This window comes from Pseudonaja textilis, chromosome 4, assembly GCF_049901715.1.
Source record: "Pseudonaja textilis isolate UNSWEBS1 chromosome 4, rPseTex1.2, whole genome shotgun sequence".
In the NCBI taxonomy this organism is placed as follows: Eukaryota; Metazoa; Chordata; class Lepidosauria; order Squamata; family Elapidae; genus Pseudonaja; species Pseudonaja textilis.
In genome coordinates this window covers 39,045,581-39,071,595 of record NC_141993.1, presented here as the reverse complement: position 1 = coordinate 39,071,595, position 26,015 = coordinate 39,045,581, and the positions used below count along the sequence as shown (strand labels likewise).

General features: G+C 32.5%; 1 protein-coding gene across 6 annotated transcripts; it reads right to left on the bottom strand.

The window, feature by feature from the left end:
- Positions 1–721: 721 nt before the first annotated feature.
- Positions 722–25,485, bottom strand: FAM204A (family with sequence similarity 204 member A). 6 transcript variants are annotated; one of them, XM_087932657.1, is made up of 10 exons: positions 25,433–25,485; positions 23,010–23,163; positions 22,307–22,371; positions 21,395–21,633; positions 20,176–20,269; positions 18,619–18,652; positions 18,045–18,144; positions 16,236–16,325; positions 1,545–1,651; positions 722–1,102 (listed from the first exon to the last, which is right to left on the bottom strand). In XM_087932657.1, exons 4-10 carry the CDS (start codon positions 21,629–21,631, stop codon positions 1,051–1,053), a joined length of 714 nt encoding a protein of 237 aa, XP_087788783.1. In that variant the 5' UTR covers positions 21,632–21,633; positions 22,307–22,371; positions 23,010–23,163; positions 25,433–25,485; the 3' UTR covers positions 722–1,050. The 6 variants fall into 6 exon arrangements, with proteins under 6 accessions (XP_087788783.1, XP_087788782.1, XP_026560628.1 ...); XM_087932656.1 differs by having other exon boundaries at positions 23,098–23,163; XM_026704843.2 differs by lacking the exon at positions 22,307–22,371.
- Between the last annotated feature and the right edge of the window lie 530 nt (positions 25,486–26,015).

The following is a 26,015-nucleotide window of genomic DNA, read 5'->3' as shown; positions in this document are numbered from 1 at the left end:
CCTGCTTGGTCAATAATTTATAGAATTTGCTGTGTATTTAACTGTCAATATAACTAATAATAGTTAATTCCACATTACTTTATGGAAAACTCATCTTTGTAAAATATTATGTTTTACGGAAAGGGATGAAGGAAATCACACATCCTGAGGCTACAAACAAGAAAAATATCTATATTAGTACAGAAAACCAAGGACTTGCCATAAACCTTAAAATTACTATTTCTTTATAAAATGTTTAACCCAAGTTTTCAAAAACAATCAGTTATTGTTAGATTTATATTCCTTATCCTTGAAATATATCATCTTACTTGATAAGGACCAGAAACCTTGCCTTCTCAGTGGCAGCCCCTGACTTTTCAAGCAATTTTCCACCTAATCAACAATCGGCCCTGCAGGACTTCAGAAAGCAATTAAGACATGGCTGTTTGTCCAAGCATTTGATTCAAGATAAGCCAAGCTCCTCTTCTGTAGGGGGAGGACTAGATTCTGGTAGCCATTTAAGGGTTTTAGTTTATTTTAGTGGCATATATTGTTGTTTTTCTGAATTTTTATTTAATTACTATACCACCAGGGTCACATGTTTTAGGGTAGGTGGCTATATAAATGCTCTAAATAAATAAATAAGAGAAATTTAAATGAAATGTACTTCAGAAATTACTGAAAAATTTACTTGATGTTTTCAGAAAATAAATAATTTTATATAAATATTTAAAGAAATGAATTTTAACATATTGTTTAATTTAAATTAAGACAATTTATTCATATTAAAAATAAGTTAATAAAGCTGTTATATTTTAATGTTAATTATTTTTGATAAAACACTTTACAATTTGAATGTTTGTGTAATGAAAAAGACAGAAAAGTTAAAAGGTTGAAGGTAGCAGGCCTGAAATATAGTAACATTTGGAAGAGAAACCAATTGTTCAATGACTCATTCAGCAACAGAAACATTACAAACTAAAACAAACAAATGTATAATTTATGTATCATATATATTAACAAACCTTTCCACCTGCTTTACAATTTTTCAGCTTTTCTAGACAAAACTAATTACATGTATCCCATGTTGCTTTTTGTTTCCCATCTTTTCTTTGCTTCAAAACTGTAAAGAAATACAAGCATATGTCAGTTTCCACTGAAGTACTCTTCAGAAATTTTCAGAAAAAATTCATTTAGCAGCAATGTCTAAATTGTAACTAAGTTTTTAATATTTCAGCAATGAAAAAGGAAAAGTGTAAACCAAGGGTATTCAAACACCAAGTTTGAAGTTTAAGACTTGTGGACTTCAACTCCCAGAATTCTTGAGCTAACATGACTGGAAGAAGAATTCTGGGAGTTGAAGTCCACAAGTCTTAAAGCTACCAAGTTTGAAGACCCTTGGTGTAAACATTTGAATAAAGTGTCAGTTGCACTAAAAATCCTACACAAAATAAACTATTCAAAGAAAAAGCCAAATTTAGAATTAAACAAATATGGCTCAATCTGAAGAAGAAAAACATTTAAGTCTAATAATCAACTAGCTGCAAAAAGAGATACCCACTTACCCCCATGCAAGTTTCTTCTTTTTTTGGGCCTCTTGAATAACCTCTACATCTTGCTTAGCTTTCACAAAATTTCGGCAAGCAACAGCTTTTGCAATTTTCACACCAAGCTAAGGAAAAAAGAATATAAGTAAGTCCACAGAAGTTAGACAAATTAAATTAGGCAAAGCATAACCATTTTTTTTAAATAAAAAAAAAGATACTTGGGGAATGGTTGCATGGATCAAATTTGTCCTATATCTACCATGGAAACTATATATATTCAGTGGATGGTGTGGTCAGTTCTGATTTTGTGAAGTAAATATGAATTGTATATCTAAAAGACAACATAAAAGCATAAAATTGAAGCTAGCAATACTCATGGTAGGCTGACTAAAATTATATATATATATTAAGCTAATTATATATATATATTAAGCTATATTAAGCTTATATACATAAAGTTTTTCCAGCTGAAAATAAGGCAAAGTGGACCTTATAGTACAAATTTATCTGTTAAAATCAAATTGTCCCTTGAGTTTTGCTTATACATATAATACTTGGGAACTGGGCACAAATGGGTCTATGACTGGAATTTTCTGACTTTCTTAAGTTGGATATACTAAAGGAGGAATACTGAAAGACACCAAAAGGTTAGAATATAAAAAAATGTATGGAGGGAATATAGACAAGCAAGAAAAGAACCAAAAGTTATCATCAAATCATGCTGTTAAGTCTTAATGTAAACAGTAAATAAGCATGCTATTCTTGGTTCATATTTTTGCATAGAAACATAAATTGTTCAATGGAGAACTTGAGGAAGGATATACAAAGCCATTAGAGAAGATGTACATACATAATGGAACATATATGATTGGTTAGGAGAAAAGGGGAAAACATGCTAGCATGAATATGTATACATAGTGCATGCTAGCATGAATATACATGTGTTTTATACAAATATTCACTTCTATTCATGTACATATACAAATGCAGAAAAGCAATCTTTTCCTCAAGAATAACCCCACCTATAATTTATTTTACAATTAGAAGACAAGTCTGTCTATTTATCTCAAGGCTGTGCATGAAAAAAATGTGTTATCAAATCAAAGTAATCCCATCCTCCCAAGGATTTTGTGCAACAGCCTTGAGGGATTTCCTCACCTATCCAATGTATCTTTTACTGAACAGCAAATCCTGGCGGAGTTTTATTTCATTAGCGCTCTACAGAGAGAATCCTAGAAGCAACCATGCCAAACATTTAGGAGGATGAGACTATATAATCATTTTGCTTAGTCTCTCTATGAAGACTCCATACAGTCTTCCTATATATATATTTAACACTATATAAAAACAGTAATTTCATTCTGGAACTTCACTAACTGATAAATCTCATTCTCTCAATTTTTCGTAATTAATATTGTAGATACTATAGCTCCTATACTATAGACTTGCAATTTTATGAATACAGGTGGTCCTTGACTTATGACTATAATTGAGCCCAAAATTTCTCTTGCTGTGAAACATTTGTTAAGTGAATTTTGCCCCATTTTACAACTTTGCTTTCTTGCTACAGTTGTTAAGTGAATCACTACAGTTGATTAGTTGGTAACATGGTTTTTAAGTGAATCTGGCTTCCCAATGACTTTGCTTGTCGGAAGGTTGTAAAAGGTGATCTACATGACCCTACAACACTGCAACCATCATAAATATTAATTAGTTTCCAAGTGTCTGAGTTTTGATCAGGTGACCATGGGGATACTGCAATGGTCATAAATATGAAAAATGGTCTAAACGAACTGTTGTAAGTTGAGGACTACCTATACCTCAAAAATAACACTTATTATGAAAGGAATGAACAATGAACTTTAATGGAAAGGATTGAGAGTCTTTTGCCAACACCAGAGGGCTACATCTGCTGGGCAATTTTGATTCGGAGGGAAATGCTTAATATACAGTATCATTAACCTGGATCATTAAACTCATTTTAGACCAGGGAACTCATGTTTATTGTTTCCACAACAAATCTAGCATAAGTACCATGAAGTCTAAGGACATTAAATGTCACATATGCTTTTTCCTGAAGTCTTCAAAAACAATACAAATGGAGTGAAGTGCTCTACAAATGGCTTTCCTCAAATATTATGCAGAGTAACATTAGGTGCTTTGTTTTGTTTTGAATATTGTATGTGGAGGTTTGATGAATATAACTGCATCACTAATAAATTAATGAATTGCTTCCAACATATTTTCTAATTACAAATAGGTAAACTCTTTTAAAAATGGCTTATCAAATAAGTCTCCCAGATGAAAAGGATTACATTTCTTTGTTGTCCAAAAATATATTTTGCAGGTTACTTTTATTTTTGTTAGTTAAAATATATGTTACAATACCAGTGAGGAATTCTTCTTCATGGACAACAAAATGGGTTTATATAGGTTGTCACTGACCTTAATGAAGTGTGCCCCTCATGGTTGTAATCATAATCATAATCAATTGGGTCACCACATGACTGATCTGATTTTATGACTTTTGAAGCAGACTTTAAGTGCATGCTATATTCGTTAAGCAAAACAATGGTTTGCTATAGGGTCAGTTTTGCTGAAAACCAAAAGTAAATGCTGGTTTTTGGCAAGACCAAGGTAAAATGTGGTTATGTGACTGTGGGATGCTGCAAACAGCTATAAATAGGCTGAGAGTCTACTGACTACCTTCTATCGGAGTTCAATTGAGAGTATATTATCCTACTGTCTCTGTGTATGGTTCTCGAGCTGCACAGTGGCAGAGAAAAAGGCAATTCAGAGGGTGATTAAGATGGCCCAAAACATCATTGGCTGCTCACTCCCCTCTTTGGAAGAACGGTATAGGAATAGATGTAAGAGGAAGATATTTAATATATTGAATGACTCCTCTCATCCGGGACATCAGCTCTTTGAACTATTACCATCGAGAAGGAGATTCAGGGTATTAAGAACAAGGACGACTAGATTTAAGAACAGTTTTTATCCAAGTGCAGCTTTGAGTTTGAATGCAGGGTCATAAGATTTTGTGGAATTTAATGGCTGAGAGTAATGGGGTATTTACATTTTTAAATTGTATAGAGATTATTGTATCTGTTCTGTTGTGTTTAATTTTATTTTTCTTTCAATAGTGTTGTCCAGTTTTACTTGTGGAAGAGCACCTCATTTCGTTGCACCCGCTTGCGAGTGTAATGACAAATAAATTCTTATGTCTTATGTCTTATGTCTTAAATGCAACTTGGCTGCCAAGCACATTAAGTGCAGTCATGTGTCTGTGGGAGGGGGAACTGGCCACTGAAGCTTTGAATCTGGAGGGTTAAGTACTGCCCCAGGTTGGTCCATTATAAATTCAAATGTTAGCTAAGCCAAGGACTACCTGTACTCAAACAAGAATTATGTCCACTGATTTTTATTATACTTATTATTTGATAAAAGTATAATATACTAACATAAAATTACACATATAGTAATGGTATTAACCATTAACCCAAATATACAGGACTTATTACACAGGGCACATTATATTTTGAAATTTCATATCCACATTCCCATATTTCTGCCATTAGACTGTCTGAAAAGATTTTATAATATCAAATACAGCCTAATTGTGATGTAGACACAAGCACTTACATAGAGGCCCTACAGGTGCAGCTTTTCTGTCTTTCAATATCACCAATTAGGCTTATATAAATTCTTTGCATTGCTATCTTTTGTTTTGATTTGTTAGGAATGAAATAACTCCATGTAATTACCAAAGCATAGATTCAAAAGGGCTTAAAATGGTACATACTGTTACAGACGGAAAATATGTTTGATAATTTAATAAATAAATAAAAGTGATATTTGTATTGGAGTAAAAAGATATTACAGAATATTAAAAGTAACCTTTAAAAAATTAATTGCAGAGAAAGCACATAAAATAAATCACTGACTATGCCTTAGTGAAATGAACATTTTATGCTTCCATATACACTCATGCATGTAGTTTCATTTCCCATTTTAACAGGACCCCCCAAATCTTGGTCTTTATTTTTTTTTTAAAGGTCATCAGATAATGTAGCAAGCTGCAATGCTATAAGAAGCAATAAAACTTGAATAAAAATATATACAACACTTTCTTATGTAGTCAAAGTATCAGCATTTTCCATATAGAACATCCAATATTTTGCTGCATTTTAATTAAGGTGTCTAAACATTATCACAAAGAACTGCAAATTGGTCAGAGCATGCAGTAAAGAAAATTAAGCTCTAAAGGCTTTTTATCACCACATTTCAGGAACCAAGGGTGTAAAATGTTCTAATTTGGGATATATTAAAAGCCATAAAAGGTCTTTCAAAAAGATTAATGGTACTTTGCTTGGATTTAAGATAAGGGCTTTAGCTGGTTGGAAAAGCAGGGCCCTGGCTAGACCCTTGAGGCATTCATCTTTACAGCCACTTGGAAGATTTGTAAAAGCGTCTGTATAACCTCAAGCAAATGCATTGCAACATTTTTTTTTAAAGATCCGGTCAATTTTATACATTTAATATGTGAAGTTGTATTTAATATGTGAAGAGTAATGTTGATATAGTGATTCATCTTCATTACCATTTTTAAGAGGAAAACTTTTTTAATCAAGTAAGTTTTTCATGAGGCAAAAAGCATTCATTCATATTGAAGTTCAAAGATAATCATTTCAGAAATCTTGCTCTAGCAGCTTAAAGAGAAGAGCACAAATTTCCTATCCATTATTTTTCACAAAGAAAAACTAAATAGCTATCAAGAATACCTGGTGACAAATTTTAAAATCTTCATTTTCTGTCAAACAGTTTGAAGGTATTCTTTTTTTTTAAAAAAAGAGCCAATTATCATATTAAAGTTGTTTTGTGTCTATGTGTAAAATAACAGGTTTCTATATAAAATATTCATGCTATTCACTTTTGTTCTTTAATTAAATGAAAACAGATGTTTTCTAAAGTAAAGCGGAACCATTACTGAAGTACTTAAAGTGCTAAAGTCTTTAATTTTTATATCAGTTTGGTCTACAATTCCTTATTGTCTTTACTCAAGCTCAACATTAATGTCAAGCAAGTTACCTAGGAGACGAAAGAGATCAAAGAGACAAAACCCCCTCAAATGTCTGATTAATCAAGCCTGCAAACAGCTTATTTCTTTTAGCCTGCATGCAAGTATGAAAATGAGATTCAGGGAGCCGTACATTGTGCAGATTTGTTCATTCTTATCAGAACAAAGCCAGCGGCAGCTTATTTCATGGATCATTGGCACTGTCATCAGTGCTACACAGAACGGGTGACAGCTCCTCATTTTAAGGCTTGAACAAAATTAGCAAAAAGTCGGCACAAATTAGCCTCTCATCTTTTTAGTAATATGACATTATTCATTTACTTTTTATCCAATTTTTAATTTTTTCCTTTCCTCAGCTATCCCTCTCTAGTGTTCCTTGAGCAGCATCATAAAGCCCCCTTCTTTTTTTAAAAAATGCTATGAAACAGATGAAGTTCAAATGGTAAATAAAGTTGAGGCAGAAAAAAAAAACATTATCTCATTCAGCTGCAAAGATACTTAACTGAAACTTTCAGAAATCATTATAAAATTATTAAGATGTTTGGTGAAAATGTTTAAAGATGAACATTCATGAGCTGTATGGGCCTTGATATCCCCTAGAAATGCTCTTCTAGAATTACCATTTATGTGTCAACCAAATTAGGACACTGGAAGTATGGAAGCTAACTATTACAGTAAAGTAAAAGTCATAAAACTCATTCCTTTTGGAAATTTGTGTACACAGAGTTGTCTATGGGAGAGGTGGGTGGTATGTAAATTTAATAAATAAATTATATTTATAATAAATAATAGTAAATAAATAATAATCCTGACTTATTTCCAGGGGTAATACAATGCTATTTTGCTTAAGCTGGTCTTTAGTGGACTCATAACTGTGGCTGACCTTATAAATATTTGTATTTTACTTTTTGAATACCTCGTTGGGCCTTAGTGGTATCAAATTCAAAAAAAGCAACAAACAGTGAAACAGCCAGGCAGTTAGAGATAAAGATTTATTTCAAAGACCTATTGTAATATACACACTCTAGGATAAGAATAATTTGATGGAACATTCAAAGCTAAATTCAAAACTGTCATATAAGATCTGTTCTATAAAAGGCTAAACCCAAAGGGGTTTTAGCAGAACATCTCTATTCTAACAGGTCCTGAAGCATCCTGTGGTCTATCAGAGAAACCAAACAGCCTTTTAATACTGTATTACAGTTTCTCATCAAATATGAATCTAGTTATTTCAGATTCAGCCTTTGGCAATGATTTCCCCCTTTTATGTTATGGAATGTTATCCACTACTGATGTATATTAAATATATAAAGCAAACAAGAATCTCAGTTGATTTTGAAAGAGAAAATGATAATCTCCCAATTGTTTGTTCAACTTCAAAATACTCCAATCTCTTTGTTGTGTGCTACTGCTATTTATTGTATGAAAATAACATTCTACTGCTGGATATTTATATAAAAATATAAAAATACAATACTGTTCATATATTTTAGTTTTGCTTTTTATTAAAATATTTTAATGCAAGTAAATTCTTCCATTCATAAAAAAATAAAAAATTAACCATAAGCTGTTAGATGTTTTACAGTTCCCTTGTAAGAAAGGCTGCTTTAAAAAAAAACTGTAGTACTGTTTTCAGCAATTTCTTTATCTCTGTTCTTCTAAGTAAAGAAAGCTTATTAACAAGCTTTGAACTTAAAATCACATTTACAATAATGTGCCATCAACAGTTTTATAAGCTAATTAGAAAAAAAGATTAATTAATGACTGGCTGCTAATAAAATGGCAATCATGAAGAAAGAAACCAAGGGTGCTAAGCTTCAACTACCACCAATTAAGAGCTAATTACAAACAAATTATATATGTGTTTTGCTGTGGGCTTTAATTTACTAAAATGGTTTTAATTAAAAGAGAAAACATGCTGATTAATTGAACTGCAGAAAAAATCTACAGTATAAACTGTGCTTTGTCTCTTTAATTAGACTTGTAACATTTGATTTTTTTAAAGGTTTGTTAAAAATGATATACATAATTAAGAGGGCACATGCTATACAATCATAGGTGATAACCCCTGTCATATAGTAAAGTTTAAGGCAAAACACCCTGATCAAGGGAAAATGATTCGATTAAGAAAACAGAATAATTAACAATACAGTGCAGTATTTGTCCATAATTCTTTCCAAATATAATAAATAATTTGAAAGTTATATATGGTTTTTGTCATTAATTTTTTAAAAATATTTGAAAAGTTAAAATATTAATAAACTATATTTCTTTATATTATATAAACTGTTTCTTTTAAGCATTATTTTTGCTGAAATTGTGGTATATAAATTTAAATTTTTTTTCTATATTATGTGCCACAAAATTCTTCTACATAAACACTTCAGATAGAGGGTATAATGTATAGGAGAGGAAATCATTAGCTTTCTGTGGGCTTGTACCTATGAATTACCACATTGCGCTCCATATTAAATACTGCAATAGAACCTGATGGTTGATTCTTTTAAAGTGGGAAACAGTTTAAATGTTGATAGGATACTTAACATAAATGGCTATCAAGCATACAGTTATTTATATATCAACAATGTGAGTAAAAGTCAACAGAAAGAATGTAAAAATTAGGAATTACGATAGAATACACAAATCAATTTGAATTATTTCAAACAAAAATAAAGAGCATATTCAAACAATAATTATAATTGTGAAATCATTCATATCAAATGCCAGAAAGCACTGGCTGATATCTAGAACAGTTTTGATAGTATTATTTGTATTTAGAAAACAACTAAAGTAATGTAGGATGTAATTCTATAGTCATTTGCTTAAGAGTAATCCCTGATATACTCAATATAATTTACTTCTGAGAAGACATGAGAAGAATTAACCTATCAAGTTTCTCAATAGACAGTCAAATAAGAATTATTTTTTCTCTTTTCAAGACATAGTTATTTATTTTTTTAACCAAAACACAAAAAGCAAAAATATAGCAAACCTACAGGTTACTTATACTTATGTCATCACACAAGCAAAATTTTTCATCTTAGAAATCTGCAAGACTGATTTCATTTTTTATATCCCTTGACTTTTAAGGCATCCATATAACAGCAACTAATACTTGGGGTATATAAGGCTTGAATGGGTTATCTGCTTTAAGGAAGCCTCAATCATACCACTGCACTGAAGGAGATTCACAAACTGAAGTGGGTAGCTGATTTAAAGCAACAAACTGAACTGATTGGCTCTAAAGCTTTTCAGAGATTCCACAGCTTTTTCTGATGCTTTTAGAATTTTTGCAAACACAGAATATTACAACCTCAGTTCCATACCTTGGGGGATATTTGAGTGTTGTGATAGGCTCTCTATTATTATTATGAGCAACCAGTAAATAAGATTTACCACTGCATTAAACTCTAGGGTGATTCGCGCTCTTTTGGAGTAGCAAGGCTAACATACTTTGGGCTTCATTCACTTTTTCACCTCTCAGCTTCTTTAATGTGGCTAGCCATAAGCCCCAACTTTGCTCTCTCTTTTTCTAATGGAATGTTATATTTCCATGCTGTTGCTGCAAATGCAATTAGGGCTCTAATTCAGTTTTCAGCATTCTAAATATTGGCTCAAGGCTGATCTTACTTTTACATTCTACATAATAGGGCAGATATAAGCCTTGATAATGAATGAATGGCCACCAGATTAACATGGCTCAAATTTACTGCTTTAAAAGTAGAAATGATCTGTAGCAAGACTACAGATATTCTTTCTCTGAGTCTCTTTTTGTTACATTGTATCAAGCTACTTCTGCTGCTTCTCCAAATACTTGCCACAATTCTGGCACAATCAATTACCGATATTGAATAGGTCATTTCCACGAAAGCCAAACTTGCCAACAACATACATGAACCCCCCTGACTCCGTAAAAAATTCAGTGATCACCTTCACAACCCCTATAAATCTTCCTTCCTGGAAGAGGCCCAGCTTTGTCAATGTGCCCTACCCAGCTTGGCACTAGGCTAAGGCCAGTGAATGTGGATCATTCCCAGGAGGGACCATCTTTTCAACCAGCTAAGCCAGCACTTCTGGCAGTGCTGAACACCTATGCTATGTTTCCCACTACTTCAGAAAATCTTGTAATCAGATAAATTCTATGACATGCAAAAAAAAAAAGCAAATAAAATATATGTCATGACTGAACTGAGATGCATAAGAGCAAGTAATGACCATCAATAGAAATTGTAAAAAAAAATACCCTATTGACAAAAAAGGTTCCTATAAAACAAAATGACCACTGATTTAAGATCAAATTGTTCAATTGGACAAATGTGCCAGCCAACAATAGGTAGGAAAATAGTGAACACTGAAGGAATCAAGATGCCCTGTAGAAATAATATCAAGAGTTTGGATGAAGAAGATCACTTTAAATATATTCAGGTTGAGAACATCAAGCACACTGAAGTTAAGAAAGTTAGTAATGAAAATGGGTGTGGAAGGTAGCAAATAACCAGAAAGGTTAAGGGGGGCAAGGACATTGGAAGAATATTTGAAGAGGATACACTGAAGCTACTACATCATGAAGGCTTACTGAACACCAAAGAGGTGAAAATGGTCTAAAAGTAAGACCAGATGAAGAATAGAGAAGAGACATGGCAAAGCAAAATATTACACAGCCATTTAATAAAAAAAAGAACCTGCAAGCAAATCAGGCAACAACATCTGGCAATGGCTAAGAACAGGAAAGTCAAAGCAAAAAACAATGAGGCTAATTTTGGCTGCACAAGAGCAAGCATTAAGATCAAACGTATACAAAGCCAGAATGGAGAAGACATCAACAGAAAATACCATCTCTGCAAAGAAGCTAAAGAAACAGTGGACCACCTGATTAGCTGCTACAAGACAATTGCACAGACTGATTACAAGCAGCAGCATAACAAAGTAATAACAGTGGTGCATTAGAATTCACCAAGAAATGTCTTGCCTACAAGCAAGAAATAACTTTATAAAAATGAAATTGTTGTTGTTGTTTATAATAATGTGATATTACAGCTATAGTTCTTTAACTGATGTTGATTTTCAGATACATCAAGTTCTTCCCAACAACCTAGGATGTGTAATATAGTAGTGGATGTATGTGCAGATCTCCACAATGTGATATGTTGTAATTGACAATATGGATATTTTGTCAATGTGCTGCTTTTCTGAATGCTGTCAAAGATCCCAGTGTGCTGATAACCACTGGGATCACCACAGGTTTACTGGATTTTTATCCTGCCTTTATTATGTTATAAGGAACTCAAGGCAGCAAATATACGTAATACTCCTTCCTGCTCCTATTTTACCCACTCTTAACAACCCTTAAGGTGGATTGGGGTATAAAAGGGTGACCTGCCCAAAGTTGTCCAGCTGGCTTTCATAATTAATGCAGGACTAGCTTTCTAGGACACCACTTTAACAACACACCAAAGGCCATAATCTTATTATGGTTAGCTGCACAGTCAACCAGGTATTTAGACTGAAAATGGCATTTTATCTACTCATTGAGTCCTTCCCAAGGACCTGTGACAAGTAGGTGTTGTTTGATGGATGTTAAAAATACTGTCACAAGATCTAAGCTGTTCCATATAAAGCTACCTTTTGCAATAGGCAACGGGCTGATAGTGATTTTGTCAATACCAATGATATTCAAGTGGTGCTCCAGAGGTTTTGGGATTGTACCCAAGGCACTATTATTATTATCTTTGTTTTCTTTTGGCATAATTTTAATTTTTGTCTTCAACTCTGGTATAATTTGGTACTGCAATGTCCAATTTATGGACTTTTTATTTTTCTTACTGACAATTGAGTTTGGGGTGTTATGTGGCAACTCTATTTGAATTCTAAAGTCCCAGAATACTTGAGCTTCTTCATTTTCTATAACTTCTATTAATCCCACCAGTTCTGGCTTGTGGGCAGATGGTGCTTCTTGAAAATATTAATAACAGATCACTATTTCTTTGTGTTAATTCTTTGTATAGTTGTGATGAGTATACAACTTTCTTCCAGTAATCCACAGCTGCTGGTCCTTGTTTGACAACCAACAGTCCAGAATCCTGTAGTTCATTTGTCCCCAGATATCCAGGTACATCCAGCAGAATCCTTATTGACCCAATTGACAACTATTCTGGTATAAATTACTTCTTACCATATTGCTTATGGCAGAGACATTATTTGCATGGCTCCTCTAATGAGACCTATACATTATAGCTGAATCTCTAGATGTCATCTTCCTCAGAATACAAATGCCCCACAACCACCTCAAGGTAGTGCTTACTGAGGGTCACAGCTGCTAGTTCTTTAACTGATGTTGATTTTCAGATGTTTCAAGTTATTTCCCAGAATCTAGGATGCCATAATATATTGGCGCAGTATATGAGCAGATCCAAGCAATGTGGAATCTTGCAACTGATAGATGGAAATTTTGCCAATTTTCTAAGATTTATGGATATGGCACCCACTGTGCTGATAACAACTGGGACTACTATGGCCAGTTTAACTTCAATTTTCAAATCCTGATATCTTGATACCAATTTTTAAAACTTCTCCCAAATCTTTATCATTTATTCTACTATCCCCTGGAATTGTCAACACAATTTTGAACCAAGCTATATCCAGCATGTTATGACATTATTTGATTAAACATTAATATTGGTAAAAGGGAAGGAATATAGCATTTGTCTATTTGATCAAAGTTAAACCAGATGTTATTACTCATTAATAGGCTTTTGTTGACCAAGCTGAATGAGGAGGGTTTAAGAATATGCCCATTGACAACAGATATATGGGATAAAGTGATGGTTTCCTATATTTTAAGAGAAAATGTTGTTTAAATTGTTTATACTAGTTGAGATGAAGAGGGAAGTTACTATTTCTTTTTTATTATAGTCTTTTTTCTTTTTCTTTCTTTACTCTTTCATTTTCTTTTTTGTACTTTGTACTTTTTCTTTCTACTTTATTTTTTGTCGTTTGTATTAGCTGTCTTCTGTACAATTTAGTACTTAATAAAATTATTTGAAAAAAATATATTAAGAGCACTACTGACCATGAACACAGGTAAATCGGCAAACACTGTTATGCTGTATAGTATTTTCCCCAAAAGCTTTTGAAGAAGATATTCATCAAACAGTTGACTATTACAGTATCTCAAAATCTTACAAAGATACGCAGATAACAAAAATATCAACAAATCTGATATTTATCTGACTATTTTGTAAACATTATTTGTTGGCAATTCACAGAAATATAACAAATGTACCACCCATACAATAAAAAAATTTTTTACACAGAATATCCTAAACTATTCTATCAATATTCACTTTAGGAATAAATTAAAATAAAATATTTCTCATAATTCCTGATGCTTCAGAGAAAAGTTCACACTTGTTAAAAAAAAAAGCACCCCAAACTCTTCTGAATATTCATTTCTTAACACTATTATATCAAATTAACAATAACAGTGCAAAGAGGATTGTCAGGTATATTAAAATGTAATTGCATCAAGTGTAGCATAGTAAAATAAAGTTACTCATGTTTCAATCTGCTGTTTCTATTCGGATTATGTATATTATTTATAATTTCTTCAATTCCCAGGCAATCTGATTCCATAAAAATTGGTTCTCACTGTGACATAATGATAGTACACTGACAGCTGTATTTTAGCATTGCTTAGCTCTTCAGGGCATGTGTCATAGCTTCTCTTAGCCATCTCTTTATTTTTGGCCTCATTTCCCCTTTAAATACTCATGCTGCTCTATCTGTTTCACAGGCTTATAAATGTTATACATCAAAATTAGTTTCACTTATTATAGAAGGAAACATTTTAAAGCATTCTGGAATCCATGCCTCAAAGCAAAGGCTTTATCAGCGGGTTCCTGTTACTGCTTTTTGAGAAAGGAAAATATCAGTGATCAAAACTGTACCTGATCTCTACAGAATACTTACTCACTAAACATTCATTCATCAAATTCAAAAGAAAACAACTATATCAAGAAATTTATTTATTTTAGTTGAAAATACATAAAAGCAATAGTGACACTTAGTAACTTGTAGTCAACCTTTATTATTATTTTTTAGAATTTGGTCATCTAAAGAATATGAAATAAAGAAGAATAGAAATCTGCAAACAATGTTACCTAATATTCAGGCCACTGATTACATTTCTGAGAATTCAGAATTTCAAAAATAGTAAGGAAACATCTTTGTTAAATGATTGCATCTCAAAAGGGGAATTGAAATTTTGTTTAGCGTTCTCAGTAGAGAACAATTAGTAACTGTACTTGCTGTCTGTCTATTCATCCCATCCATAAAAGAAAATAATAATGTGCCTCAAATATTAATTATACAAAAAGTCATACAAAACAAGGGCTGTTATTCCTCAGTTAACAAAAGCAATTTGGGCTAGAACTGAAACCACTAAGTGAAACAATCATAAAGCATGATGTCATGTTACCCCTTCATTTAGTGATGGCAATGCTAGTAGTCCTAGAAGTCATTATTAAAGTTGCAAATTGCAATCATGTGACTACAGGGATGCTGCAATGGCCCCGAATGCTAAGGGCCAGTCATAATTACCATTCATTCATTTATTACTGTTTCAATAGTGAACTACTGAATGAATAGCCATTAACAGAGGACTACCTGCATTATACTTTATATGAAAGTTGATAATTAATTAGATAAAAGGCTGGAAATAAACAATATCAAATTTTTCCCCTTAGTTACCAATTTCATCATAAAACTTTTTATTCCCAAATAACATAATTGACTGTTTTTCTCTCATTAAACCTGGTAGGCTATCCTAAATCAGGTCAAATATATAGTTCTTCACCTCTTCAATCCAATTAATTAATCATAGCTCAATAAATAATAGCCACAGACTATTGATGTATCTTTTTACTTTGTACCTTGGCACTATCCCTTACCAGTTTATATAGTCTTTCAATTAAGATTGAGAAATTATTTTAATTAACTCATGTAAAACAGCTAATAGAAAATATAGATTTGATAAACCATACATAATATATAGTATAATTTACCATTTAGATACAAGAGCAAAATCTATTATGTTATGGTAATTTATTTGTAGGCTATGACATCAAATTGTAAAGAGGATTTCTTAATGTGAACATTTAGAATTAATCAGAGTGGCCTCATTCTTTTGTATTATTATGGAACATTTATAATCTTGATATACTAAAAAAATCCTTTTTCCACTTTATACTGCTCAATATATATTGCCATTTCCCAATTTTACACCAGTAGTCCCTATAATATTTAAGCATATTAAAATCTAGCATGAAGTAGTAGCTAGAGGATAATCAGTAGAGCAACTTGGCCATTCAAGAACTATGTCTTTATATCTATTGGATCCAAGTATTCATTTAAAACTTGTCTCTTGTGTTCTGGCACAATTTATTTATTTATTCCATTGCACCACAAATTGCAATAGAGACAATTAAGAATAGAATATATCCACAGGATTTCCTAAATAACTCCTGCAATTCCCAAGCAATAATAACTTAAAAGCTGTTCCATAAAACAATTGTAAATTATGTCTAATAATATAATTACCATATTGAAAATATAACAAAATTGTAACTTACCTCTCGAGTAGCTAATCTATCACTTAATTCCTCAGCTTGGGCAATATTGCCTTCAGCTACACATTTATCTATACTGATTTCAAGGCCAGACTAGAAAACATACCAAAAAGAGAGAAAAAAATGAATGGTCCTCCCAGAATATTAACTGAACATTACAAAAATGTACTAAAAATCTATCAATTCCAAAATAATATGAACATCATATCTGTAACTTTCATATATAGCAAATCACATGAGAAAAATTAAGAAAAAAAGTAGATAAGGAAGCAATGACTGAGTAGGGCTCAAAATCTGCTAATTATCGAGACAAATCCATATAGTTTTCTTGCCAAAAAAACTGAAGTAGCTTGCAATTACGATATTCTTTTTGGGATATTCTTGACATTACAGCTTAATGAGTAGTCCTGGAATGTCTTCCATCCAGGTTGGAATCAAGTCTGACCATAAGTGGGTTTTGATTTCTAATTTGACTAGTCTGCCCTATTGATAGTTACAGAACTGTTGTATAAGAACAAACTTTTGTATTATTTTCACTTTACTTTTTCAATAAATTCAGCATTTTAAAATGTTAACTAGCTTAGGTGTATCATAATAATATTTCATTTCAATATCTGATTCATCCATTTTTTCCTGAACAAAATATGATATATCTGTATAAACTGCATGGAAAATCCAAATTATTACTGTATCTTTGTAATTCTTAGTTTTTATATTAATCAAGAAAGTGATTTCCAAAATGGCACCTCTCATTTATTTCACTGTATTATTGAACTCAAACCCATAAATTGTTAGATGTAGGAAAAGGATACACTTTTAGTTTCTAAAATCAAACATTAAGAATAAGCTTTAAAAATACAACAGCAAATCCTAAATTATTTTAGCTTTTACAAATCAACTGCAAGTGGGACCAGAATTTCCATTCCTAAGCAAAAGAGTTGTTAAGTGAATTGTATTAAATTTTGTGACTTTCTTTGCCATGGATGTTAACCAAATCACTGTAGTTGTTAAATGAAACACATGGTTGTCAAGTGAATCTGGTTTCCTCCACTGACTTGCTTGTCAGAAGCCAGCTGGGAAGGTTGCAAAAGATGATCACATGATCCAGGAATACTGCAACTGTCGTAAAGACATGCCAGTTTCCAATGGTCATTAAGCGTGACAAATACTTGTAAACCACATTTTTTTCAGTGCAGTTGTAGCTCTGAACCATAAGTTTATTAAAATAATTATGTCTTCCAATTAAATTTCAGTAACCAATATGACCCTTACCATATTAAGAAGTGATAATCTTGTCTTTCTTTTTCCTTAACCATTCTTTTCTTTTACTTGTGTCTTTCTTAAACAATTAACCTGAAAGTGGGCATTTTTTTTTTACTGATTCATAAAACAAAAGGTTTTTCCAATTGATGTGTGAAAATGAAAGCTTTAAATGAATATATATATTTTATACTGACATGTATCACTGACCATGGAATACCAGAAGACTGTACTCTCATTCTTAGTCCAAAGCAAGAGCACAAGATCAACTTTGTCACTATACGGACCTTATTTTCCCCATTCTTGCTTTACTTTGGCCATACCAATCAGCATGAGTAATTTATGGCTGCTGGGTTACATGGGTTCTGTGTGTCTATGTATAGGCATGCATATACATCACATTCCACCTTACCTCGTTTACATATTGGTCCTTTTTATATAGTTTGCTATTAATTTTAATGTTTTAATTTTTAATGCCTAATGTTGAGATGGGCAACATATACACTTTGTAACGCAAGCTTAAAATCAATTTTTAAAAAATCTAGCAATCACCTTTTGAGTAGTTTCCTTGCTTTCCAGTGGTTTAAACCTATCATTGATTCCAAAATATTGAGTGAGCTCTTTGAAGTGTCTTTCTTTTACAGACTCTTGGCTACAAAGAAAGGAAAAAAGAAAAAAAAAGTTGGGCAAGATCCTACCACAAGAAAAGTCACACATATAAATATGTAACATATTTGCAGTACATTAAATTAATAATTTTATTATTGGCTTATGTAAAGAATATGTATTTTACAGAATGGTCCTCCTAGAATATTAACTGAACTACTGTACAATTTTACAGAAATTGTATTTTCTTCTATTTTGTGACTGTAATACAATTCAATTTTATTTGCATTTGCATATTTGACATAAAAGAATGTACTTATTTTATGAAAACAAAACCCTCCATATCTATTATTTAGCAGATGGGCATAAGTAATATTTCTTCAAGTAATATTACTTGAAGGGATCACTTCTGTACAAAAATTCAGCGATTTCTGAATCACTCAAAGAGAATGAAGAGAAGCGGAAAATTTTTGACTATGTAAAAATAAATTTTAAATAATCGTGTCATAGTTTCAAATACCTTTCAGTTATTTCTTCACTGCTTTTCATTTTACCTAAAATAAAAATCAAACTCTAAAATTTAGTATGAAAAATTTATCACAAATTGATACAAATGTTTTAGGACTTAATTCTGATGCAGTAATAGACATGATAAAAACAGTGGTGTTTGAGATATAATTAACAGTGAAAAACAAAAATTTAAAATTAAATTCCACCTTAGACAGTCTACTTCCAAAGCACTAAACACAAATGTGTACTGACACTTAAGTTCAGAGGCAATTAAAGCTTATATGCTCTGAAGAATAATATATTTAGCTGTATGTGGATATTAAGCTAGTGGTGGAGGGACCACCTAATAGAAATCTGAGAAATACACTTTATAGTATTTCTTACATTGCCGAAGTTAAGACAGTGATGGAGTGATACAGCCAGAGGTAGGTGTTGTTTTGTTTTGAAGGTTCAGACTGAATGGCAGAATCAGTTTTATTATACATTGCCTTTATACCTACAGCCAAATAATTTGTAGAAAAGTTATTTTTGGTGCTTTAGTTAATCAAGCCTCCTTATAAGATTTCCTTAGCCATATAAAATTGGGAAAAAATATTAAATAAATAAAAGACAGTCAAAAGAATACTTCATAAATGGGAAAGGTGTGTGTGAATGAAGTAAACCCTTTAAAGGTAAGAACACTATCAGGAAACAGGTCATTAACCACTGAAGATACATATTTTCAATCATAATCACTTACTACAACTACAACTTCCTGCATAAGCATTGTGTGGATATTACCAAAAGTAGCATTATTCCAAAACAGAATAATAATTACAGAGAGAAATCAGCTTAATGAGTTTCTAGTACAAAGTTCAGACTAATTTGCATACAATATAAATATGTGAATACCCAAACTGCATAGTCCACTGTAGCCCATAACTCCTGACCTTAAGTGATTTGCCAGCCTCAGCCTGTAGAATAACTAGATTACCAGATTTATAGCACTGCATATAAATAAAATGTTAACTCAAAAGCCACAACTGAAGAGTCCTTTTTAAAATTCTATATGGTCCAACCATTAAAACTCAGAAAAGAATGTCTGGGATATAATTAACAGTGAAAAAGATCAAAATTTAAAAAAATGCAGTGTGGAATTGACATTTGTTCTCTTTCAGCCTACTTCCACAGTAAAACATAAGATATCCACCTGTAATGCCACATGCAAAAATTACAATAAATGAACAAAAATGCATAAACCTATTTCATCCATGTGAATATTTTCTATGATGAATGACTTCTCTAGCCTTATCAAAAAAAGTTTAGAAAAAGTGCTCATAAATTCCATCATGATTTGTTCTACTGCAAGTAGGCTGTGGTTTAGAAAAAAATGCCAAAGCTTCTATGAACACCTGGAGTTTAGGTAAATATTTATATGAACTAGACTACGGTAAATATTTTTTTCTACTAGATAACAATGAAATAACATAAAATCAATAAGGCAATAAAATTACCTAATCCTAACACCAAGTTATTTGGGAACTTTATTGTAGTGTTCCCTACATTTTAACAACTGGAAACAAACCACCTTTTGGGGAATGTTTTCTCTTTTGTCGTTTATTTCTTTGACGTTTTTCTTGATTTTTCATGTCAAGGTTTTTCTTTTTCAGATTCTGAAATTTCTGTTGAAAGAAAAAAATGATTTCTTTTACTTTTGTTTCATTACTGTAAATTGGGTAACATAAAACAAAAAAATATTTTAATTGATCCACAATACCAAAAAAGTACAAATATTCATAACGCAACAGTAAATGAAGATGATTACAGTATACACTGAACATACACAATTCAGTTCTCATATATTCAAGAATTATCCTGATATTACTAAATGATACTTTTCACTTTCTTATGTAGGAACATTCTTTCGACATTGACTTTGAAACTCTAAATAAAAGCTAAGATCCAAAAAGTTTAATATAAGCAAGCATGGCCAATGGGATTCTATTTTCTCCTCTAAAAAACATAACATCACTGAGCATTATGATTGTGGAACACTTCAGAATACATGGGAATGAGAATACAGCAGTTGTCTATAATAATTAAGACAGCCACATCTTCATTTAGAGTTATCTTACTGAACATACCACTTTTGAACTTTTTTCTATGTGTAATTAGTCTTTCACACTATCCTAAGAAGCTGAGTTTCTGAAGTTAAGGTAGCTCTAAAACAGCTACATCTCTTTCAAGTTCATGTGGAAGCAATATATATGTGTGTGTGTGTGTGTGTGTGTGTGTGTGTATGTGTATATGTAATGTTTTATTGAATAGGAGAGATGCTATCCTGATGATACCTGAAGCATTTCTTCAAAATCGTTCTTAAAATATGCAAGCCTTAACAAACAAGTGTGAAACACATTTAATGAAGATAGTAAGTAATCATTTATGAGCAAGTTAAAATTCCATAACATTACTACAGAGAAACACATATAGCAACAAAAGACAAAATCTATTTTGAAAACCCCAAAGAAGATCAAAAATATTCCAGTATATAAGCACTGAAGTGCCTACATATTTGGTGAAAGGGAATTATCACAACATCTTCCAATCTTACTTTAAGACAGAAGTTTGTAAAACAATGTTATTAAAATATTTCTTCTCTATAACTGAAAAGTTTAAAAAGATTACATTTCATTCAAAACATATTTAATTTACTCTTGCCAGAAGGATTACGTGCCTAGATATCACAAGAGGAATAACTAACCTAATATTTCAGGTTCAATTGAATACAGAGTTGTAAACAAACCTACATTCCACATATCTAAGGGAACTCCAGGAAGGCATGCCAGACATTCCTGTTCTGCAGAAGGAAGTTGGTTTTCAGCCATATTTTTTTCCTCATGATCACAAGTCTGTTTGTCTAGGAACTTCTTTTCTTCTTGCTTTTCATTTAACATACTCTCATGAAGAGATACTGTTTCTTCATCATCTGAACTTACAGCAACATCAGCTTCATTCACACCAGGAGGTAGCAGACCACTCCACATCTCTACAAATGAAAAGATCAAATACTCACTACCTTCATGAAGAAATCTTCAGCAAAATTATTAAATGCACTGCACTCCTCCATTTTTATTCATTATTGGAAATTAGTTTGTTCGTTATTAGAAATTGAATATGAGAATAAATTAGCCATATAAGGATTGAGAAAAAAAAAACAAATTACAAAAATAACAGTGCTTCATTTAAATAGCTGAAAAATACATTAAAATTAATGTCCAATAATGTCCCTACAAATTATTTTTAAAATTAGCAATGTGCTCAAGTAAATTAAATATTACATAAGTATTTGTTTGAACTGCTGTTTTAGCAGTTATAACAATAAATATTTTGAATCATATTACACTTTTTTTAAAAAAGAGGAGGTACAAGAAAGTGCAAATTCAGATGCATTTGAAATCTTTGAATAAATGTGCAGCACATTCTCTATGATTATTTAACAAGATAACATACAGTGCAACACAAAATTTATCAAAGTTTAACCTTGTGAATAAATTAGTATACTACAATAGAAAGAAAAAGAATAAAAATATAATAAAAGTAAAAAATATAAATAAGAAAAAGGCAACATGGCTTACATATTTAAAATGAAAAGTAAGTGAAAAGATAAATTAATTAAATGCTAAATATTTGCTGATATTTTCAGAAGTCTTTAACAGTACCTTGGAAGAAGATGACTAATTTCCAATTCAATAGCACTACCACTGAAAAAGCCTGTCTCCTAGTTCTAAAAGGAGAAAATTCTCAAGTTAGAACAAAATTTTATTTTGGTCTTCAAATGTACTTTAAAGCACTTGGTACAGTACCGAAATGTTTTTATACATAAATAAGTTCAAGGTGGACTATTGTCTTTACATTTATAAAAGTTGGCAATTGCATATTTTCCCTAGACAGATTTATGATTGACCAGCTTTTCAAACAAAACATTCTGTAGATGTTCTAGATGTCCTTCTTCAATTTATGTGTATATGTGCAGTACAAAAATATGGAAGAGGACAAAAAATACAGAATGGAAAATGTCATTTCAATACTTTGCATTGTTCCATGAACATAGAAAGCTATTTTGGACTCAGTCTGTTTCAGTTATAATTCTGAATGGTATGGCACTCTCCTTGAAAAATATCTGGGCTATCCTTCTGCGAAGCTCTAATTCTTTTGGCAGACACAGAATATGGCCAGATAGGCCTATATCGAGCTTCAGCATTTGTTCCAGTTGTAGCCATATCTTGATTGAGTGTCCAGTGACGGTAGCCATGCCATATCACCACCAAACTAGACAATCTCAATGGACTCAACATAGCAAAACTACTCAAAATCATAGGTGCAAAATACTAGTAGAAGATAACCATCTCACTCATGTTTTACCAATATTGCAGAAATTGCATCGGTTGCTTGTAGTTTATGAGGTTCAATGTGTTGGTTGAGACCATTAAAGCTCAACTTGGCTTGGTACCTGGGTTCCATCATGACCATTTTCTCCAAGAAAAAACATGCTATCCACTGTATTCATCTCAGTTATCTGGTGAAATTGAAGGAAGTATTTTTCAGTTATGGAACCTTTATAAAATAGCATCCCTCTTAGGAGATTTTAATCTAAATTGTAAAATTAACAAAGGATAATTCATTCTACATGATGTTGAATATTTCAGGTGCTGAAGGTGCTTACAGATGAGGCATTAAACTGTTTTTACTAGGTTTTTTTTGTCTTATGAATTATCAGTTATATTTTATTTTTATTGCCCTAATTTGTTATTGTGGACCATTATTAACTTTCTCAAATTGGTGTTATGTAAATAAATACCATACCACACTCTCTAAAATTTTGTGTAGTTTTCCTTTGAATGACTCATCATCCTTTTTTTACAGGAATGTTTTTCTGTTTGCTTATTACTACATTTTGGTTTTCTTGTTAGTCTTTCAAAAACAGATAGTCAATTGAATATTTGTTACTTATAACAGCAACATTATAAACATTTCTCTCCATTTGTTAGGTTTTATTTTAGAAAATTCTGATAATTTTTAATAAAATAAGATTGTGCAGTCTAGATAAATAGATAGAAGACTAGAGATCTCCACATCAGAGGTTTGATAGTCACCTATCAGGATGTTTTAGGGATGCACTGAGCAGGAGATAGTACTAGATAAGCTCCAAAATCCTTTCCTACTTTGTTCCACAATGAAACAACACATTAATTTTATTCTTGATATACACTACTTCTGAATGGAATTTTTAATTGTTAGCGTTTCTCACATGTGTAGCATTTCTAAGAATAAACTAAAACCCAACTGATTTCTACTAAACTTGATAAATGTATATAAAATTATGTATTGCTGAACTTTGATAGTCCCTTACTCTGAGTATGCTTAAAACAGTGAAACAATACAAAACAATTACCTTTGTCCTTTTTGTTTTCCTATTCACCACTTATTTGTATTATTAAGAGTCCGATAGATTATATTTAGGCACACAATTTGAATATACACTTATTTATGCTTCATTGAAGAAAAATCAACAGTTTACCAGTTTAGAATCCCAAGATTTCTAATCCAAAAATACATAGAATGCAAAAGGATAGCTACAGATTACAATAGGTGACACAAGACCACATTATCCTACAAAGATTAAAGCAGCAAAGCAACACCTGAATATAAAGATGCCTATCTTCCTTCACAGAAGAATATTATCTTTTTTGCCTCAAATCTCATTATAAGGGCAAACCTACATAGAGATATAAATCCAGCATTACTACACTTAAGTACAGAGCAGGTACAGGAGGATCCTGTTTTTAGAGCAAACATACTCGTATGGAATGAGTATAGCTAAAACTTCTTTCCCCCATCAATCAATTAATCTGCTACATTTAATTTATGGGATTGCAGTATTATAGCCCATCTGAGAAGGAAATAATCAGAAACATCTTAATGTTTTCAAAACAGAAAAGTAAACGTGCTTATCACCATTCCTCTTTTATTCCCAGACCACCCTTGTCATTCATTGCAACAGGTCTTAATCTAAAATTATAAAATAGCCATGTTAAGCGAACTCCCTTCCATTACACACTTTGTTTATAAGTTATTTCTATTACTGACCAATCTTACACTAATGTGTGTGTGTGTGTGTGTGTGTGTATTACACACGTATGTATGTATGTATGTATGTACACAGACTCGTTTCGTATATTGCAGCAAACATTTATGATGTTAAATGATTCAGCACCTGGATTACACCCCCCTCTATGTCCGTGTTGCAGTTCATGGTTATCCCGCTCTTTAAATTCCTCACCAACTTATCTACGCAAAATGTTCTGCAGCTAGTATGAAATGCTAAGGAGCCCCGAGACCGTGGAAGCTGAGGTGATGTGTAGCTCGTTCTAGTTTCCTTTTACACAAAAGCAGCACCACAACCACCGCCTAACCTAAACGCAATTTCCCTTTTCCCCCAGACTACCGTTGGCGGCTTTTGCTCTCACCTCACAATAGCCAACACATCGACCAGTCAATAAAAACAACTGAAAAACAGGGTGAAAAGAGAGAGGGAGGACGAAACTCCGGCACAAAAGACGTTTCAGAGTTGGGAAAGGAACGCCTAAGGCGCTTCTTTCACAACAAGTCGTGTCGGCCGGGCTCATCTTTCCCGTATTGCACACCCGCGTCTGCCACCGAGACGCCTTGAACCCAAAATCCAAGTCAAACCGCCCAAGCAACTTACTTTTCTGGTTCCTTTAAACCACATAGTTGTTCCCCCCCCGCCGCCAAAAAACCCCACTCAAATTACCAGCCTGACTTACCGCCGGATCTTGTTTACATTGCCGCCATCTTGGAGCTTCTCCCTTGACCGTACGAGCTCCGCCTCTCCGCCGAAGCGCATTGGCCAGTCTTTTGGCACGAGCGTCTCTATAGCAACCGGGCGTTCTTCTTTTTCCCCTGCCGATAGGCTCCTGTCGAAAAATTCTCAGTTTTTTCTGGCGGGCCGTTCTCTGGGTTCGCGGAAGCAAAGTTGAGGGGGAGATTCAGAGGAGCCAAGAAGATTGAAAATGGTCTCGGTATCACCTCTAACACACATACACACTTACCCAAAATTATATTAAAATACCATTCTGAGAGTACCCGCATATTTAGGCTTCGCCCTAACTGAAGAAATTGTGAATTTCTTTTAATTATGTGCCATCAAATCGTTTTGCCCTGCTGGAGATAACTTAGATTTTCTCCATGACCAATAATTGTTCATAACCTGGTCTTTGAGGTCTTTCAAAATTGCACCCATTGCCACTCTTATCTGGATCTATCCATCACCTCTTCTTCTTCCTTGTATGTTTCCAAGTATTAGAGCCTTTACAAAGAGCTGGTTCTTTGCATGATGTGTACAAAGTA

Excerpts from the sequence above, each read along its gene's own strand:
- FAM204A (XM_087932656.1), bottom strand. The coding sequence starts at position 23,117 with ATGGTCATGATGGAACCCAG. Across the intron at positions 16,326-18,044 it reads GCAAGGAAACTACTCAAAAG|TCTGGCCTTGAAATCAGTAT; the intron begins GTGATTGCTAGA and ends TATGTTTTCTAG. Across the intron at positions 1,652-16,235 it reads ATAGATTAGCTACTCGAGAG|CTTGGTGTGAAAATTGCAAA; the intron begins GTAAGTTACAAT and ends TTTTTTCCTTAG.